Genomic DNA, 22,146 nt, shown 5'->3' on the forward strand with positions numbered 1-22,146 from the left:
AAGGTCTAAACTCTCCGTATATAGTTTTGGAGCATTTAAAATATATTCCCTACTAGGGAGTTTTCGTGTATTGTGCTCACGTGCACTCGACACAGGCAGCTTGTAAATTAAGGGCTAACACGACAGGGCATGCATTGTATTGCATTAACATATAATATGGCTGTATTTGGGTTGGAGGCAAAGCTGAGTGCATTATCCTGCTAATAAAATGGATACAACTTAAAAAGACAAAACAAGAGAAAAAATAGTCCCTCAAACAAAGTTCTACCTGTTGTAAACATTAAACTGAAGGTTTTCAACATTTCCATTTATTGTAATTCAAATGAATGAAGCCTCCGTGCTGGTCTCAATCGCTCCGTAAAGAGAGCTGACATAACCTGGCAAACCCGCAATGATAGTCTGTTAGTCTAAAAATGCCAATAACTTATTTTGTTGATAATGAAAAGCTACAGAAAAGGAGGCAAAGACAAAGTTTTGTGATCCATGCACTGGAGAAGCTAATAATACACCAATATATTATTGGCATTTTTAAATGCTTGGTCACTAACAGGCTATCTTTGTGGTTTATGTTAGCACTGTTTATGCAGTGATCGAGACCAGCAAAGAGGCTAACATAACAAAGCTAGAAACTGAGTACTCTTGATCAGCCGAATTACTCACTGAAGTATTATCATAACAGACCGTTTAAATTTTCAAGACAAACTGGTTTTAAGTTGATTGCTTTCGATTTCTTTATGTTTCATCAAATCAATAAAAACACCAGTTGCCCAAGTATTTTTGCTTTCTTTGATTTCATTGAGTTGTTGACTTGTTAGATCTTTGTCTCTTGCTTTTTTTCCCCCCCCAACAGAGGTTTTGCTTCTTGTAACTCTAGCCACTTGTCTACTGTCATGCTTCTGAAAAGATCAAATGTGAAGAAAAGGCATTTTTTAAAATTTTATAAAGACCTCTCACAACAAAGTGTACATTTATTGTAAGTTTAATATGTTGTGAATTGATAATTTATTAATTGAACTATGCTTCGGCAAAAATAAGTTCTGCTGTGCATTGTACTACATACAGTACTGTGTTTAAGTAAAAAAAAAAAAAAAAACCCTAATCCTAAAAAACAGCCAATCAGCAGGCAGCATCCAAACATTCCATTTTATAAATAAAGATTATACTACTTGGAGAGTTACAGCTCTGACTGTGCTGGTACCTCATGGATGTAACTTCACAGATTATTAATTCACATAAATCAATTCCTTCCGTAATTATTCATTTCAAAATATTTTTTTTTTCCCCCTCTCAGTAAATTCGTGATCATGAAAAGTAAACTAGAACCGTTCTTTAAAACTCCAATTTTAAAATAACTTTGCTCACAGAAACAGACCCACCCATCGCATTGAAACAAAGGTAAGTCTACGGTTATTCTTAATATTATAGTGATTTTTTATGTGCTTATTTTTCAGTCAGCTATACTGTTTATTGTGTGGTCTGCCGAGACGAAAAAGAAAATTCAGGTGGTCAGAAAAAAAAAATTTGAGAACCACTGGGTTAAAAGGATTGGTTTCTAAACTACATTACCCAGAAGAACTGCGAAGCACTTGTTAAATACGTTTTGGTTTCCCAGCCTTCTCTTCATTTGGGCATCTTGCTATCAAGCTCCCCTCTCCCTTGCTTTTATCTATCGTCCACCAAAGAATAACTCTAATTTTATTGCAGAGTTCTCGCAATTCCTGTCCCTAATCTGTACTTCAATTGAAAAAATTCTACTCCTAGGTGATTTCAACATTCATGGCAATCTGCCTTCTTCCCCTCTGGTGACCAACTTTGTCATGCTCCTCAATCTGTCAACATCACCACTCACATCCGTGGACACATCCTGGATCTGCTCATCACCAGGGTTCTTGACATCTCCAATCTCTCCGTCTCAGCCCATTTCTTAATCACTGCCAATATTAATACTTCTTCACCTACAGCTACTACTGATACTGTTATCTCCTTCCGTCTCAAGAATCTACTAAACCCTATAATACTCTCTGAGCATGTCTCTTCTTCCCCTCTGTCTGGTATTCCCAAACTTCGGTCAACGATGTGGTGACCCTCTACAACACCACCCTTACCCAGAACATTGACACAGTTGCTCCACTCACAACCAGATCAGATCAGTGAAGAAACATCAAGACTGCCCATGGTATACCCTCGAACTTCGACTGCTTAAGCCTACCTGCCGCAAGTTTGAGCACAAGTGCAGGTTGTCCGGACTAACGGTTCACAGAGAGATCTGGACCGATCACCTCAGTGGCTACAGACATGCACTCACTGCAGCCTGGGTGAAATACTTCTCAGAATCATATCCATGGGACACAGTAAATCAAATTTTCTCTTTGACCATTGACCAAATCGTGCATCCAGCCACTGACAAATCCATCTCCCATTCAATCTCGACTATTACCTGTCATGATTTCTCCTCTCTTTCAGAACAAAACTGACGCCATCTATTCTATGCTCCTGACCACCTTGACTCCCCCCCGTTTGCCCCTCCTGCTCTCTCCTCTCTCCATCACTGATATCTCCAGTGTATTGCTGAAATCAACTCCTGCCACATGCCCCTTGGACCCCTGGCCAACAAATCTTGTCTGTCTCTGTGCCTCTTAACCTTGGTTTCTGCCCCCTCAAGATTGAAAGAGTTATGCCAGTGCTCAAAAGACCTTCCCTCGACCAGGCTGTCTTTTCTAATTTTCATCCTATTTCCAATCTTCCCTTTCTCTCCAAAACTATTGAAAAGGGCTGGAGCCAGCCAGATGATGAAGCATCTCGCAGATAACAATATGATTGATTCTCTGCAGTCTGGTTTCCTGATGCATCACAGTTCTGAAACTGCTCTGCTCTGGACTGTAAATGATCTCCTGCTTATTGCAGATGCTGCTGCTCCCTCTGTCCTTGTCCTCCTGGACCTAACTGCTGCTTTTGACACAACAGATCATAGTATTCTTCTTGACCGCCTTCTGGCTGTCCTCTTACCTATCTCTGTCGTTTATTTCCTATTTCTGATCTGACATCACCCACTGCAGCCGTCTTTGTGACAGACAGAAACAGTGCTGATGCAACCCCAGTCACTTGCGGTGTTTCTCAAGGGTTTGTTCTTGGGCCTCTTCTCTTCAACATCTACATGCTTCCTTTGAGTCACCGCATCTGCCAACATAGCTTCATGTTTCACTCCTATGCAAATGACACCCACCTCTACCTAAAACCTGACTCTGGATGTCCCTCTGCCATGGTCCGGCTCTCAGCTTGCATCCGAGACATCAAGGCCTGGATGTCTGCCAATTTTCTTCAGCTCAACACTAACAAATCTGAACTACTTCTAGTAGGATCAAAAACTCAACTCAAGAATCTCAATATTGCTGCCTTAAACCTTGGAAACTGTCTGCTGCTGCCTTCCCCCACTGTACGAAGCCTTGATGTACTTCTGGACAGTAACCTCTCTTTTGATGCCCAAATCTCCTCTGTAGTCAAATCCTCCTTCTACCACCTCCAAAACATCTGAAAGGTCCACCCCTACCTTTCTCTCCCAGATGCAGAGATACTCTGTCGTGCACTCATCTCCTCTCGACTACCGCAATTCTCTCGATGGTGGTCTTTCGTCACGTGCCATAAACCGATTGCAGCTGGTTCAAAATGCCACTGCTAGGATCCTTACCAGATGTAAAAAACATGATCACATTACCCTGTCTTGCCCAGCTGCACGGGCTACCTGTAAAGTTCAAGATTACTCCTGCTTGCCCACAAGGCCCTTCATCACACAGGTCCAGAGTATCTCTCCAACCAGTATCTCTCCAAAAGTGAACCACACTCAGAGAGCGCTATTTTAGCTTCATGGCCCCGACTCTCTGGAACTCACTGTATTTAATGTATTATGCATTGTTCCTCACTATCTTGTAAAATGCTTTGTGATGGTGACCCACTATGAAAGGCGCTATATAAAACAAACATTGATTGATTGATTGATCTCTGTCACGAAACTCCCACAGGTAGTATTCTTCTGGTAAAATAATACGTTTTGTTGTCTACTCTTTCAATAAATAACATGTTAGGATTTCTGGAAAAAAAATGTTTATGAAATGAAATACAGTAGGATCTTTTCTATTATATGTTGGGAAGTTTATTCCAATTAGGTTTGTTGAAGTTAGGAGGAGTGGCCTGTTTCCCTTCTGGTAAGAAAGGAAACACGTCAAACCATAACAGCCCCCTGATCTAATGGGGTTTTTCATCTTTCAAGTATTTATTTACCTTGAAAGGGAGGGGGGTAACATCCTTTGCTTCATATTTGTTTGAAGTTTAGTCTGGGATTTGGCTCAGAAATGTTCTTGCAAAAACAAACCTTAAACTCTACTGCTGAAAAAAAAATAATTAAAAAAAGTACTGGATTTTGCCAAAGAACCTGGTGTCCTTCTCCAGCTTATCCACTTCTGTTGAAAACAACCCCCCACAACAAAAATTCAGTGTTAAAATGACATCTGGATAGATTAACTTTGCAACTTAAATGCTTGACTTTTTTTTCTGTATGTCTGCTGGTCTCCAAAATGCGGCCTTACTAAACCCTATTTGTGGTCAACACTTCAGCAGCATGTGAAACAACCTGAGCTCTTATTGGCGTGACAAAGTCAAAGTGGTGTCCCCTGACCCATGAGTAATGTGACTGACCAATGGAAACACATGACTGCCCAGGTACAATTACATTGTGAACCAACATCCCAGATTCTGCTTATACAATGGAGAAGCACACAATGGGGAATGGCCCCTGCTCACTATATATAGTGTGGGAATGCACCAAGCCTTAGGTGGCGGGAGCTCTGTGGATTATATCCAAGCTTTGTTTCACGGATGCAAAACATGCACTCCACTGAAGGCTCTAGTAGTTACTGCACGTACAAGTCTGTCAGATTTCCAAGAAGTATTAGAACAGATAAATGAATATGGAATGACTGGAGTGGGGCAGTTGTTGTTTACTTTACCACACTCAAATACCTTGTTTATTAAATATATTGGTATCCACATAAATCACCATCACCCTCAGATATCTTTTTTTCTTATTGAGGAATCTGAACCAGAGCAGTGGACATGATCCATTTAGATCCACTGGGTGGAACATCTTCATTTCACCCGAAAGGAACTTGTGTTTCTACTGACTGCAAGGTCTGGTAAGACATTGTGCTACAGATTGAATGCCATACCAGATTGCCACTGTCATACATGCTTTGGCAATCACCATTGCATAGGTTTAAGCCTCTATTGTTATTTTATAATGGGCCTCAACTGGAAAGAAGGTGGATTCAGTTACTTTAAATCAAATCATATTATTCTGAGTGCATGTTTTTTTACAGAGTTGTCCAAAACATATAGTTTGGCTGCTTCCAGGGACTCCCAGCTGTACACATATTTATATTTCACTAAATGATAGCTTGAGGCATTAAATAAAACAGGAATCTTTTTTTTTTTTTTAACCACATCATCTGACAACATTTAAACCCAGAGCCAAAAGTAAAAAGACTGTACCTTGAATCAATTACCAACATACCCTAATGACAGATAATTTTAAATGTTTAAAAGAAAGCATGCCTTGATGCTAGTGAAAGTCTGACTAGGCTGGCAAATACTGAAAGTCACATGTACTTGATGGACCGAACATACAAGTCAGTAGTGTATGCCTTGGTGCTGTTATTTTGAGATATAATACTTTTAACACTTTCAACATGTTGCTATGGTATATAGAAATAGGCATGGTGCATGGAGTTTTTGGCTAGGTAAGCAAAGTCGCCACGGGTTCATTTTTGTTAAATTTCCACCTACCTTTGTACAGACAATTCAATCTCCCTTAATGGCACACTAGCCAAGGCTTTAAAATACAGAATTAACAAAAACAACAAAACACCTCCTTGTTCCTGCTACCATATCACATCACGTGGTAAAGGTCAAGTTGTAGGGATGGTCTGGCCAAAAGACCTCACTTTCGAAAAAATGTTTTAACAAAGAGAGAAAACCACTGATAATTTTAGTACTGTTGAAAAAGTTCAGGCTTTGTTGCTTGAATTTTGCACATTGGGAAAGATGATTGGAAATGTCACTGGACCAGCAGTACTGTAGTTTAACAGTTAATAAAATACTTCAAAATATGCCTGTGTACAGTATAAAGGTCTGCTGTATAACGAGTTTCATGAAAAGTTGCCTAGTCTTTCACGGGATTTACAGTCTCCACCTTTGCTGCCTGTGTTAGACACTTTACTTTTACACTGCGACTGCAACATAGGCTTAATATAAGTTAGTTGATTTTGATGTTGCCGACAGTATCCCACATATCTGAAACTTCATAATGTAACAGAAGAAAAGTCCCCTTCCAAAGCACACCCTACATGAAAACTTCCAACAAAATGTGGGTCACAGCACATTTCTGTACGTCCTTAGATTTACACAGACACATAATGCATAATAAAGCAACTCAGACAAAAACTCAGTTACCAAAAACTTCAACTGATAGAAAAAAGGGGGGCACACCTTGTAACAGTCAGTGACTCTGTGTGAGGCCTGATAGCTGTGAACATTAATGATGTCCTTTATTGAACTGCATCCGAGGTTACTTGTTTGAGAACAGCTTGAAATATTTAATGATGGCACTGAATGCTATAATTTAGGGCTGGGCACCTTTACAAGCCAGGAACAAGCCATGTCACTTTAGTAGTTCTGTATAAATTAGCTGCTTCTCCCAAATGGCCACTGAAATAGTGAGTTGTCCTGTACAATATGTCACCCTAATAAATCTGTTAGATTGTATTTTTAAGCAGCACTCTGTGTGCATTGAGGATTGCAAGCTTTCAACTGCTTTTGCAATTTTGTTGATTGTTTGTTCCCTTCCCATATTCATAAAATGGCTCTGCTTTATTTTTCGTGGAATAAATAAGTATTTGACTGAAAATTACAACAAAAATAACAACAAAAAAGGAATATGTAAAGCTTTTTTTATGTCTTATTTATGTCTTATGTCTTTTATGTTATATTTATTGGAGCAGGAAATTACTGGACCAATGCAAGTCTTAATAAGAACAGAAAATTGCAACAGCAGTCTAAGAGAATAAACACAAGCACCATATTGCATATCTATTGATTGTTGTAGATGTTACTGAACTTATACAAATGTGTAATTGAATATCAGTGAAATGCTTATTACTTGCAAAACAAAGTGTTACACATAAAACCATTATTCACACAAATTCACAAATGTAGGCAGCTTTGTGTTAGTTTGGTCTACGAACCAGGAGTGCTTTGTGTCTAAATGCCAGTTTACTGACTCACACGTAAATCTGGCCTACACAACATACACCACACTGTTATTGACTGACAGGTTTCCCCATATACTCCCATATTCAAATACTTTCCACTTGTGGTAAAAACATCCCAACCAAGTTTCATCACAATTGGATATGCAACCCAACTAGGGATAACATATTTTAAGTTACTTTGTTTTGTTACTGGTAAACAGAAATATTTATTTGCTACATTATTGGTGAACTACAGTGAGGAAGCTCCATTATCGTCATCATTTATGCTCAGTCCCTTTGAAGTACATTAACAGGTTATAGAAGCCTGTACTGACATTGTATAAGCTGTGCTATGGCAGATGTGTCACAAAATACACTTTAAATGTTTTTAACTGGCGAGTATTTGATACCAGGCCATTGCTAAATTAAGCAAAAGCAGACTGCTCTTCAACAATTTCATCTCAAGAGAATGTTTCAAAATTACACAGTGTTAAACATAATCAGACAATAAAATAATTGGAGACATTGCTCTTAAAAACTTTGGCCAGCTGCCAGCTGAAACAAAAAAAAAAATCAAAATCAGACATAAGATGTGGCAGCTATTCTGCTGCAGGCAGCTACTGTTTGTTAGTTAAATACCAGTTGTCTTGGAGCTTTCATTTTGTGCTTTCAATCTGAAGCTCTGTTGTTTATATTTTCCAGAGTGGATTTACCATTTTGTTGAAGTTGAAGTCCCCCCACACAGGAAATGGTTTATCTTCAAAGAAGCCATGTACTGTTTTTTTATGTTTCTTAACTGATTATAACATCTAAATTACAATTATTTACTTCAGAGCTGTGCACTATTAAAAGGAGGCCTTTATGAGAGTTTGGCACAAGCTAAAGGTGCCTAAAAGGTTACTTTATAAGTAAAGTTTTCAGCATTTATTTATTCTATTTCAAAGCTTAGCAATGTTTTTCTGTTTATATTTATTTTCCCTTTCTGTGTTTTGTTATATATTTACTTAGCTTTTATTTTTACAAAAAGTGAACTTACTGCTTCTTTCAGGTACTAACGAAAAGCCCTGCTTCTTTGTATTTTGTATGTGTTTGATTATAGCATCCTGAGAACTGAACTCAAATCAGAGAACATCAGAGATGGGAATTACCATGCATGCTGTACCTCTACTTCAACAGCAAACTGCACTGTGAATAGGGTGGCTGTTTTATCAATGTTTATTGGTTAACACCTAAAATCAAAAACCCATGGTGATAATATCTTTATAGGAACTTGCTGTAAAATGTGTTTTGCTTATTAAGCTATAACACAGCTTGGAAATGTCTTGAAGGAAATAAAAAGTTTGTGTAGCTAAAGCTCAAGCTCACTTTGGGAAATGTAAACAGTCAACAGTGTCAAATGGTAGAACGCACACAAGACAAAACTATGGGCACCAGGGATTACTTAAACTGCAGCTTTTAAATGTTTAATAAGCTAGATCAAAAATTCTACTTTTTCTAAATTGTTTACTCAGATTAGCATCCCTTAATGTGACATCATGCCACAACTGTTTTTATAGCTAAACTTTCACTTCATGAAGCACCACTTTGCAGACACAACCACACATCACAAAACCACTACCATCTGCTGCCATTCTGCAGCCTCAATCATGTGAATATAATGCAAAGCTGATGTGGCAGAGGTGGGCTAATGGAAGGGGAAGTGTAGGCCGAGAGCTTTCTCTGTTACTCTTGCTGCTGTCTGAACATGAAGGAATACAATACTTGGTATGAAATCTAGAGTTGTTGTGCCTTTTCACATATTTACTCATTTTTTTCTACAGATGTTCTTTTCCCCCTAATGTCTACGTGTAAACCCATCCTGCTACTCAGAATGTGCTACTGCCTCCTCCCACAACTTTGTGAATAGGATCCATAATGTGTCCGACATTTAGGTCTTTGACAGCATTTGAACATTTAAACTAACTACAGATAGGCATGCTAATAAAACTGCTCTTTTTCAAGATATATTTTTTTTATGGGGGGGGGGGGGGGGGGGTCACTATGGCACTATCCAATTCAGTGGGTATTTACCTAATAGACCACAGAGTGCCAACAAGACCATTTACTAAAAGCCACAGTTACAGTGCAAGTTTAAGATTCAAAATCCAAATCCAAAACTACAGCCTAATGACCACCTGACTCTTTTGGGTTATTTCCAAATCCTCAGCAGACAGGCAGATCGATGAAGCCTTACCTTGTTTCTGTATGAAGACTCTAAGCAAGGGGTTGGCCATGGAGACAGCCTTGCAGAAGTTGTCATCGTTGTTAATGGGAAGTAGGTCTCCGTGGACGTCAGCATAGCCGAGCATGACTTCAATGTTGGATAACCGGTGAATGTGAAGAATGAGATTGTAGAACTCTTCAAATTTGCCAGGTTTGAATCGATCCAAGGAGAATCTTCTAAATTCTGCCCCATACTTGGAGACCAAAAAAAAAAAAAAAGGATGTTAGAGACAGTAGAGCAACCATACACAGTAAACACTCTTAGTGCAGGATAGATGGATACAGGCTTGGAAACAAGTAATGGCAATTCAAACACACAAGACTGGGGCCAAATTAAACAGAAGCACTTGTTTAGAGATTGCAACAAGATTATGCATGCCCGCACACAGCTAAGGTTGCCCTGGAATGCTTTCCCCACACAGTACAATGCTTATCTATCACAGTCAAGACAAGTCACCCAAGAGTTATGAATTTCAAACATTTGTGACAACTTGGAAAAACACCAAGATACAGGGCTGAAGCAAAAGAAGGGAAATAATAATGTGATACAGATCCAAATACATTTAACTTGTGCTAAAGCCCCAGAGGTACCCCACAAACATTGCATTGTGCAGATTTACGCTGACAGAACAGCAACAAAGCATTTTTCTTACTGCTGAGATTGCTGATCTTCCAACAGTGCTGTCTATTTAGTGACTTGCATTCAAAATAGCTAAAGATTTTATTTGAGGCTATTTGGGTTATCTGTCCATGGGCTGGATCCTTTATAGAGTAACTTGTCTCAATCATCAGGTGTTCAAGTTCACATTATATCTTTAGGTACCCCTCCAAGTATTATTACATACTGGTTTCACTATGCACACAAGATTAGCGCCCCCCCATATAAGCACTTGCTGCTTTTATACTATTCACTTAAGTAAAATAGTTGTTTTTATCAATATAAACTATATCCCCCACTTCTGCAGACCTCTTGATGTTTCAGAGATCTGTCCTCCTACCCTCAACTCAGATGACCTTGTCTAAGGGAGGGAAGGCTGTCACCTGGCATGATCCCCCCGTCACCAAGTGATGCAGTGGTTGAGCTGCAGCCAAATATTAGTATTAACTACCATGAATATCATGCAAGCAGTATACTGCCTTTAATAAATAATTTATATTTCACTTAATTGCCGCTCTATGTCTTTTTTCTAAATAATGTAATATCTTCAATTGCATACAAAATACTATAACCCCAATGTGTAACCTTTACAGACAGATTTCCCACACAAACTTTAAAGGAAGGGAGTTAGATGGAACTGTATCTATTCCGTATACCAAGAAAAACATGTATTTAATATTTAGTTTATTAAACCACACAGCTGTCAGTAGTGATGCAAGTCGGTTATGATCTGTTCAATTTGTAGTCAACGCTTTCAGCTGTTTTTGGATGTCCAATTGGTTTTCAGTAAAACGGAAATGAAAATAGAAAACCGAACTGCATTTGTGAAGCCAAGTGAGCAGGCCACAGCATTATTATACACATCATTTTTATTTAGTTATTATTTGTACTTATTTAAAACAAGTTCAATACAGTGTTACTCATTCCTACCAATTAGACACAATGCAGAAAGAATAAAACACTATATTCAGAGACATTCCTTTTTTATTTATTAATATACTGGCACCCTCCTTTGTCGCCTCGGTCGGTTGTAAGTGGCAAATCCTCATGGTTTCCTAAATTGTTACTATTTAATCAACATGCTGGCTTCAAAGTGACAGATGTTTGGCAGCATTTGAAAATAGTCTCTAATGAGGAAGCACTTCTAATTTCAAATGTCACCTAGATTTATGTCAGCAAAAAACTAAAGCTAGAACCCAAGCCCTCCCCAAGTCCCTCAAAAAACATAAACAGTTCTTGTTTAGTATGGTGGCTTAGTAGAGCCTGTACTATAATTCATAAGACTCTATGGATAAGGCCTTTGCACTTAAATGTAATCAATATGCCTACAGAAGCTCAACAAAGTAATCAGACAAATGAAACTAGTTTCAATGCATGCAAAGCAAATTAATCTGCATTAATAAAAAATAAACTGGCCTGCTCACAGAAGCATTTAATTTAAAGTAGCTTCCAGATATTTGTCCTATGCCTTTCGGTTGCTTGTCAACTTTGCCCAGATTACTGCCAGTTACATTCCAGTTTCCCAATGGTTCCGGACCTCAACTAACATTTTCTTTTCTTTCAATGCTTTTGTATTTGGCTGCTTTAGACAGTTTAGCGTGATTATTTAATTTCTTATTATGGCTACACAGAGTAATATGACAGACTCAACAACTCAAACCATTTTAGAAACCTGAAAGAGTCCCAGACATCTGAATACCCAGAATAAGTATAACGCCCCAGTTGTCACTACTGCTGTGAGGGCATATAGAATCAATCTGGTAAGTCTTGTCACAACATGTGATTTACGTTACCATATTAAAATTATTAAGGCATGTTAATATGAACTGTCTACATACAGAAAAGTGTTTGATGAGGTCGAACAAAATGCTGCCGGCTTAGTGATGAGACTGATGATGCCTTTTCATTGAAAAAAAACAAAATGTTGGATTCGGTTCGGTTTTATCTTTTGGTTTCAAATTTTTTGAAAATGACCGTCTCAGTTTTGGGTAAATCATAACCGTTGTACCTTAAATACATAAAATTCAAAGCAAAAAAAAAAAAAGGTGTTACTATTTTTAGAAACTGTAAAATAGGGCAAAGCAACAATTATTAAATTGAATGATATACAAACAATAACAGCTTTGTGATTGAGAATACAAATGTATTCAGACTCATCTAGGTCAACGGTTCTCAAACTGGGGGGCGACTATCTCTGGGAGGTTCAGGGTTTTTTTTTTTTTTTAATTAAATGATTTATTTATTTTATTACATCTTAACCTAGACTATACCATATAACGGGTGGATACTTTATTTAGGCTTTATTGGCTATTTTGATTGGTTCGCCAATACTTCTTCCGAGGCGGGGCGTCACTTCATAAAATGCATTTAGGGGCCCCTCTCTATAATAATAAAACTCTGCAACAAATTAAAAAACAAACAAAAAAAAAAACAAAAAAACCTCTGGCATGTGAAGCAGCGAATGTCATCTAGACTTCATTTTTGCAAAGATATCAACCAGGACATCTTTTTTTTTTTAGCAATGATTTTTCAGTTGCCATTACAAACTGATCACTCAGACGAAGATTGGTCATGGAAGTCGTAAATAGGTTTTAACCAAACTTAAAACAGACGCTCATTGTTGCAGGTGTTAATGGAAGAGTGATGGCTACCTTGATGATTTTTAGTAATATATACAGTATAAGCATAAATTCTCATGGAATATTTCCTGGAGCCCAACCGCCACAAACCACAACCACAGGTGCAACTCTGGATTCCACAGAGGTCTCCGATTCCCAACACATTAAGTAAATTGCATTGCTATAAAAAGACAGGCGTTACATTCCCAGTTTTAGTTTCACACATTACTATAAAGAAAATAAAAAGGTTTTCATAAACTAGTGCTGACAGTAATCCAAATAGTTTCTCACGCCATTCAGTCAAGTACTTCAATTCGTTATCATGTTACAAACTAGTTAAGCTCGTACATTCTCAGGCAACCAAACCGATATCTTTGTTTTCAGGTCTGCCAATAATAGTGGTTTATTTCAAATCAAGTAAACAAAGCAAATACATTGTGTCAAGTTTACACCGCAGTTAACTCGTTTATAGTTGCACATGATATACGCACGCACACACACAGCACTACACTAGCAACAACCAGGGAAAGGAAGGACAGAGACACACATACTGAAGTGGCGCTCCTGTTATGCTGCTCTCCATATACTGTACGTAAATATTTTCAATGGTAATAATTGCCATGAAAATAAATTGCTACAGTCCCCGTGAAAACAAATGTTCATAATTATTTATGGTAAAGTTGTATTTCGTATTGTTTTCACTACATAACAGCAGCAGGCTCAAGTCAAGATGCAGAAATATTTACCGAAGTTCAAATCTGGCTGAATTTAAGCCCTGATTATAAGTAATAGCAAGTATCCTTTTAGTGTTGTGCCAGCTCAAAAAGAGAATACAATCTACTGGTGACGCGAGTTGAACTTTTCGTTCCACTATTCGACTCAGTAACTTCTTAATTAGTTAATATGGCACTGGCTATTGGGCCGGCGCCAGGTTTTTGTGGCCCCCCGGCAATGGACCTCCAGTTCCCCACACCTTCACCCACAAATAAAATATTTTCATATAAAAAATGATTTTCATCATCAGTAGTCACTCGCTAAACCGACATGTCTGGAGACAGACATTGTCTGATTAAAAAAAATAAAAAATACATCAGTACAGCAGGCCTATACACAAATCAAATGAATAACCTATAGCACTTTCTTTTTACTTTAGCCAACCCGTAACACAATATAAACCAAGATGCTGCATTTTACACATTACTGTACAGTGTGAAAACTGTGTGAATAATGTAAATAATAATAATAATATATATATATATATATATATATATATATATATATATATATATATATATATATATATATATATATATATATATTGAACACACACTTTACAGAAATAATATTTTTTAAATTCATTTTTTTAAATTTACATATAGAAAATTTGACGGTGTACTTACTGCAGTTTCTTTTTTTTGTAGTCTTTTCCTTTTGTTTTTCACATTCAGATTTCAGTTTCTTTTTATTTGGAGGTTGCAGAGGTTCAGCAGGTTTCATTTTTGATGGTTTAAAATCGTAGCATTATATTAGGCGTTAAGACGTTATGATAATAATAGACGTTATGATAGTGAGGCTCGACAAAACGCTTATCAAAGGAAGAGGGGAAAAAAGCGGGAGATCTGAAATGTTTCACTGCACTGCACGCATACAGTTTAGTTGAGTGAAAACAAAATGTTTCCAGTCCTAACGGCTGCTGGAGTATGATAGCTGGCACTGAAACATTATATTTACTCATACAGTATTTCCAATTTTATTTCTGTATGTATGTGTGAGCCCCCCTCTGCCGTCGGGGATCGGGTGCTTGCCTGGACGCTGGTCTTGGCTATTATTTTGCTATTTGCTTAGTTGCTGTGACGTGATAGATGTTAGAAGCTAAGTACTTTTACTGGCAAGTTCCCACAACACACCTTAAACACTTGAACAGAATTATTAGTAAAACATACCTTTCTCTTTTGCTTTTTGTAACACAAAATTCGAATTTCAAACAAATGCAAATTATCACGATAACTTTGGAGAGTCTGTGGTTGCATTCACGGAGAGCATGCTTAGAAGATCATTGGGTAACTGGTCAGATTCTACACAGAAAGATCTCCGTGAACGTACACTGTTTCTAGGACGTCCTTTTTTTTTAGGCAGAACAATTTTAAAACATAGTACTTAGTATCACTGCAGCTTTTGGCAAGAAAAAATAATGTTTCATTCAACAACGTTACATTGCGCCCCCCCCTTTCAACTTCAACAAACTATTAAAATCTGATATATAAAACAATGAACAGTAACACATTCATTTAAGAGGTCTGCAAAGCTGGCTTAATGACTTGGTAAACAATACTTGATAGAAGTTTATTAAATAAATAGTAAGACTTTGTTAGCTAAGCAGTGAGAAATAGATCTAATGCTGTACATTGGTGCAGGCTTGAACATAAATTTAACAAGTAGGCCTACATTTCTTATTCTGTCCATCATTTTTGTATAAGGGTTGATTTTGGAGTGAATTATTAAGCTGTCAATCAGCTGTGGGGCATTCACGGTACTGACACACCACAGCCTGGATGAGATGTGGTCATTCCTCAATGAATGGCTGGTATTCAGATTTACCATAAAGAGTCTACAGCACCTACCCTCTATCAAGGTCTATCAGATCTGCTACCTAGCCCATTGTTACTGCTAAGTTAATCATTTTAGGTACAGCCCATTTTCACAAAAGTGTGTGCTACACACTTAAGGTATTTATATATATATTTGTTGCATAAAATACTACACTTTATTAGATAAAAATGGATGTGTGAATGTGGTAGAGCTAAGGCCCTGCATATGTAAATACTGTGTTTTTTTTTTTTTTTTTTTTTTTTTTTTTAAATAAAGTTATTGCAATTTAAGTTTGTGCTACATATGCCAGGGCTGGGTGTTAGAATCCTTTATACTTGGATAAGTGTGGAATGTGGCCAGGAGTTAATTGGTTTGTTGGTTATCAATAAACCCCTGGCCACATGCTTTAAAAAAGGAGCTGGAAAGCTAGTTCCTTTGATTTCAGCAAGTTGGAGGGGAATCGGTTGGGAATCCACATGACTGAATGAATGAACCAAGGAGAGCAAACAAAGCAACAACCGACTACAGATCAATGTGTACACCTAGATCCTAGTGTTTAGAATATGGATTCATTTCGGGGGATTCGAATGCCATCCAGTGTACTGGGGTGTGTGTCAGAGACAAGGTTCTTGCAATGGGACCTCTCTTTCAGTGAAAGCAGCGCTGAGCTGTTGTTTGGAAAACTTATTTTTAGCAGTTTTATCCAACTGTGTTTTGTTTGGTCTTTTTTGTATTTCTTTCATTTACACTGGTGTGTATGAACTTCTGCACTAGGACTATCATTGCTGGTAACAGATTCCCTCTCCCCTGTTGTAGTGAACAATAAATAACATGATTTGGCAGCTCATTCCTTTCAATTCTTTGGTCACATTTTCTCACTACGCAAGTATATATTGCAACCCACAGTACTGTTTCAATGTGGCTTACAGATAAAATAAACAGATCCTAGTAATTGTTTAAATAATGCGTCCTATTCCAATTGTACACCACCTGGGATAAGTGTACAACTGCATTGTAAAAAAAAAAAAAAAGGAAACTAATTATTCATCACTTCAGAAACAAAAACAAAAGATGGCTAACAATAAACAGTGGTTTATACTGACTGCGCAATACACTCTGGAGGAATGTGACTGCAATTTCAAAGCTCCTAGATTCCATGTTTACTAAAACAAAAACAAAACAAAACCAAATGAAATGCAATTATATAGTCGTGGCACATGTCACCGCACTGTCTCTTAGTTAAAGCAAAATACAACCTATTTAACTGACAAAAAGCTCTTATGTCATTTGTTTTCTAATTTGCCACAATTCCACTGGTTACAGGCAGACACTATGCTGACAGGCACCTTGAGAGTGTGAGAGCACACCTAAATCCTGACTGAACACCCTCGGCCATCCAGTCCTGGTCTTCTCTAAGCCACAATAACAATTAGTTACGTGATGTGGAATAATTTCTGCAGCTGAAATTAACACACTGAAACAGTGTACAGTAAATGTTCCGCAACAAATGATCCAAAGCCCTACTACTGTATCAATGCAGTTCTTCATTCTAGTTCAATGTTTTGGGACAGTTTTAAAAAAGCAAAGGTGTTTCCTGTTTTTATCCCTCATTCTAAAAATAAGGCATAAGCCTAACAGGAATATTTTCCAAGAAAAAGTTAATTGCACAACTCTTATATAAAAGTTTCCCACAGTATAAGCATAGCAAAGTGTAATAAAGCACTGTGAAAACATGATAGAAAATATGAGCAGTGTAAAGCCCAGAAGGGTACAGTAAAAAAAAAAAAAAAAAAAAAAAAAGACCAGTAAACTTTGGTAAATTCATAGTATAAGCTGCAAAAACTGCAAAAATACAGTGGAACACTTTTAGAAGGGATGTACGTAAGCAAATGCAGGTATGATACTCTGAGTTCATTACTAGCTTTATGCACTGCTGTAAGGCTAAGTCTGTTTTTGCATGTCTTTCTCTTTAAAAGTAAACCCTGAATAATGAATTTCAACAGGCTCCTTTTACTTTCTGTGACGTAACCCTTTAACAGTAGGGTTAATAGGGTTCTAGATAAATTTTAAATAAAATATTGTGCAGATAATCTCATATGTAATCATTTAATTTCTATCATTATAAACATATTTGTCAATCTTCATGTTTTAATAGTTTCACAAATTGATGGTTTGCGTACATCCAACAAATAAATAATATTGTTTCAGTTCAAATCTAGTAAAAAAAAAAAAAAATATTATATATATATATATATATATATATATATATATATATATATATATATATATATATATATATATATATATATATATATATAAGATTTATTTATTTAATATAGCGTTTAACTGTAAAAAATATGTACATATGGTCAATGGCAAACTAAGTTAGCAACAGCCCAACAAATACACGCCCAGAAGGGAGGAATAAGGGCCTATATTGTATTGTAAAACATACAAAGACATAAAAAGATACAAGTAAAACAGTACTACCAATCATAAAACGTTGACCTTTATGGTAAATACAAAGTATTACATTAAACATATCCTACCAAATCACAACCAGTTCCCCGCCTTGCCAGGTGCGCTCGTTGCTACAAATGAAGTGCATCCTGCACGTGAACTAAGGGAGCCTGGTGCGTGACTTAAGCGCCAACAGTACATCCTTACTCCTGGCCACAAATACTAATGCTGCCCACACTCGCCATTGCACAGCCCCCTGCCACCGCTGCCTGCCTGTGATGATGCCGCTTTGGCAGCAGTGGACACGTTCTGGCGCCGCAGCTGTGAGCAGCGTTGCCCGGAACAGCGGGGCCAGCTGCAGTAGCTGCTGCTAAGGTACCACCGCAGGTTTGCCACCAAACCTGAGTAGGCAGGCAGAATGCACTTGGCCCAGCATGACATCAACACTGGGAATGTGACCCCAGTTAAGCTGTGCCCCTGATGCCTTCCCCTGACCTGGCACAAAGTGGTGGAGAAGGTACTGGAATAACTGTCCGAGGCAGAACGTCCGATAGCCCCTCGACATTGCCAGTCATCATAGTCCCAAATAAAGATGGATAGGCGATTCCGTGTGGATTACCAGAGGATAAATGAGGCGACCCGCAAGGACTCCTATCTCGTACCATTTGGACTGTGTAATGCCCCTGCGACTTTCAAGCAACTCATGGAAAGACCACCGAGTGGAAAGCCACCCCAGAACTGCCTTGTCTACTTCGATGACCACCTACTTCATGGCTCTACCTTCAGTGATACTCTGAACACCCTGCAGCAAGCCTTACAGTGCCTGGAAGCAGCAGGACTTAAACTGCACCCCGACAATGCCGCTTTATGCAGAGGTGTAACTTTGCTGGGGCATTTGATGGGGGGGTGGGGGGAGGCATTACCACTGAACCAACTAAGATGTCCCCACCAATCAGCGCGTTACCTAAGGGAAGCTGTGACTTAGGCGCCTGTACTGCAGCCCCCTGATCCTGGCATTCCATTCCTGCTGAATACTGATGCCAGTAATGAGGGGACTGGCACAGTCCTTTCACAGAAGGGCCCTGAGCAAAGCTGAGCTCCTTGCAGTGGTGGCAGCAGTACGTCACTTTAGCCATTACCTTTGTGGGCTGCCCTTTACAATCAGGACCAATCATGCTGTACTCCAGTGGCTGCTGATATTCAGAGAGCCAGAGGGACAGGTTGCCCACTGGATCGAGCAGCTGCAGCCTTTTAACTCCATCAAACTATTTATTATAGTGCCCTTCACAATATAATTGTCTTAGACTGCTTCACAGGGTGAAAAAATAAAACAGTACGTTGTCAATTTAGAATCCAGCAGACAACAGGAATACAAAGTTAATACAAGAGAACAGTAAGAGCAGAACAATAAAAGGTGCAGACAAGTCATTTTTAAGATAAACAGGCTAGACTTTTTTTTTTTTTAAAACAGCGATGGTTGATGCTTCCCTTATTGAAGTTTAGGAGCCCTATAGCTGAAAGCTCTACTGCCTGTATTATTTTTTTAAATCTTTGGGGTCGTGAGCAATCCAGCGTCCTGTGAACAGAGTGGTCACCTGGGAACATATGGAAACTATCGGACACAGCACCGGGCTAGGGCTCACTACACCAATTCCGATACACTATCTCGATGCCCCCTCGTGCAGAGGAGGACTGCAGCCACTGTTGCAAGCAGGAGACCCAGGAGCAGGAGCTAGTGCTAGCTGAACAAAGAGGGGACACAGACTGGGAGCCGCATCCAACAGGGCAAGTAAGCCAAGTAAATGCTGTTTGCAGGGAGCTGTCTACCACCACTGCACCGGACTGGAGGTGGCAGCAAGATCAGGACCCTGACCTGCAGCCGACGGTACGGTGGCTGGGGAAGCGACAGCAGCCGCCGTAGGAGGAGTTTGCACTGGAGTCAGCCGTAACCCAAGGGCCGATGGTCACAGTGGGCTAGCTTGGCTCTCAGAGAGGGAGTGTTGCAGCGACGGTAGCAGGACCCAGCAGACCGGGAGACAGATAGTCCGTAACACTTTACAAAACACTGTGTTGCAGGCTTATCACGGCACAACAGGAACGGGTCAGTTTGAAGTTACCAAGACATTGTGGCGGCTCCAACAGGCTGGAGCCACTGTTGATGGGACGTGGCAGACTACAGCCGACGCTGCGATGAGTGTGTGGACCGGAAGGGACCCACCGACCAGTCACATACTCCTCTCCAACAATTCCCAGTTGGTGGATCCATGCAGAGAGTGGGGGTCAACATTCGGTGCCCCTTTCCCCACTCAGAGAAAGGAAACCGTTTGGTTTTAGTTGCTCTGGACTGCTTCACGAAGTGGCCAGAAGCCTACACGCTGCCTGATCAAGAGGCAGAGACGGTATCCGAAGCAGTCCGTCCCGTCCCGTCCACCCCCCAAGAACTCCACTCTGACCAGGGGCGCAATTTTGAATCCAAGCTGTTTGCAGAGATGTTCCTTCTGGCTGGGGGGTCCACAAGACCCGACCCACACTGCTTCACCCGCAGAGCGAGGGGCTTGTGGAGTGCTTTAACAGGACTCTTTCAGTGCAGCTCACTGTCACCACTGCTGCCCATCAAAAGGACTGGGACGATCAGTTGCCCCTTGATCTGTAGCACATCTGTGCAGGAGTCAACTGGATGCACTCTGGCACTTCTGGTGTTTGGCCAGGAGGTTGCACTCTGACAGGGCTAGTGTTTGGCCAGGAGTAAGGGTGGACTCTTGGCGCTAAAGTCACGCACCAGACTCCCTTAGTTCACTTGGACTATGCACTTTATTTGTAGCAAAATTATTTGGAGCGCACCTGGCAATGCGGGCAATTGTATGTTAGTATTAATATGAGTGTTTGTGGGAATGCGGGGGTTGAAAAGGTGTGAGTTATCTGTCGTTACTGTAATTTGCTATAATAAACCGATAACTACTTTAACTGTTCGTTACAGTATATTTAAAAGCCACCGAGCCTATCCCAAAACGTATCTGACCGCGGTATAACACTGAGTCGTAAAAGAGTTAACACAGACACTGCTTATTTATCGGGCGTACTGATGGGTTTGTTCTAAAAAGCCAAGAAACTGATACATAAGCCTGAAGCAATGGGTCACTGTAATAAACAAGTTAAAACAGGCGCATTTCAATTTCAAAGGAGAAAAAAAAAAACAATTAAACCCCACGTCTGACTCACAGCATACATACTGGATTTTAACCCTACGGCAACAACAGCAGCTTTATTGCAGTTCATTAGTTACAGTACTGAAAAGCACTTGTGGGAATTTTTGTTTTCTTCTCTTGTAAATTACAGAACCTTACGTTATTTTTTTTCTGAATCTAGGTTTTTTTTTTTTTCCAATTGTGGGGTCTCAAGCATGCATCTCTTTTCTAACGTTATAATAATATTAAGTGCTGAATTTACTTTAAAAAGTTGCGTGTTTTTTTTAAAACTTAAAAAAAAAAACTTAAAAAAAAGCACACTAATACTTTTACCATGCGCAGAGAAACTGTAAAACAAGTTACTTACTAGTATTATGTAACCAAAAAAAAAAAAGTATTATCCGTACCTTGCTTTTTACTTCCACTGCAGTAAAGTCCAAATACCGCAAGGTCTGAGATTTATTAAAACTCCGGTTCATTTTGTAAGTTCCCACTCGCCCTCGCCTACAAGCCGGGCTTCTTGTAGATTTGTCAGTGAATTGCTTTGTTGTTTACGATGATGACAGTTAAGTTTCTTTAAAACTGTATTTCCCGGATGGGTACCGTTCTCGAGGAGCTCTGAAAGTTTCGACAATCACAATGAAGAGTAAAACGCGCAGCGTCTGAATAGGGTCTGAGAGAAGTTTACAATGACATCACCGCACCCCATTCAGGATACAAACACTATCCAAGAAACTGGATCTGTGCGAGAGAGAGAGAGAGAGAGAGACTGAGACTTCCCTAGACCTCCACAACAGCAGAGGACGCGTTTTTTCAGGTTTCCCTAGTTTTTTTAAACGGCTGGTTCAAAAAAGCTAATACAGAGAGTTACGATCGTGTTACCACAGTGAAAACTTTTATTAAGACGGGATGTTAGATATGCATGGAATTCCTAAGGGATAGATGGGATGGGTGTGTGTGTATTCAAACCAACGGTTTTACGCCCCTCCACCTCAACTTATATTAATAAAAATATGTTTTATATAAAAGCTGACAAATTATAACTGGTGCTGGTTTGGGAAATTTAAATGTGGAAT

General features: G+C 39.1%; 1 protein-coding gene across 1 annotated transcript in view; it reads right to left on the bottom strand.

Annotated features, from left to right (window-relative positions):
* Positions 1-21,780, bottom strand: part of LOC121313338 (partitioning defective 6 homolog gamma-like) — a 59,467-nt gene extending 37,687 nt beyond the window's left edge. Inside the window, exons 1-2 of the mRNA XM_041245749.1 lie at positions 21,478-21,780; positions 9,532-9,754 (exon numbers count right to left, since the gene is read on the bottom strand). Of these exons, the coding sequence (XP_041101683.1) occupies positions 9,532-9,754; positions 21,478-21,549 (295 nt within the window). The 5' untranslated portion in view covers positions 21,550-21,780. The remainder of the gene's footprint in view (positions 1-9,531; positions 9,755-21,477) is intronic.
* Positions 21,781-22,146: the final 366 nt, after the last annotated feature.

Source organism: Polyodon spathula, chromosome 3 (genome assembly GCF_017654505.1).
Source record: "Polyodon spathula isolate WHYD16114869_AA chromosome 3, ASM1765450v1, whole genome shotgun sequence".
Lineage (NCBI taxonomy): Eukaryota > Metazoa > Chordata > Actinopteri > Acipenseriformes > Polyodontidae > Polyodon > Polyodon spathula.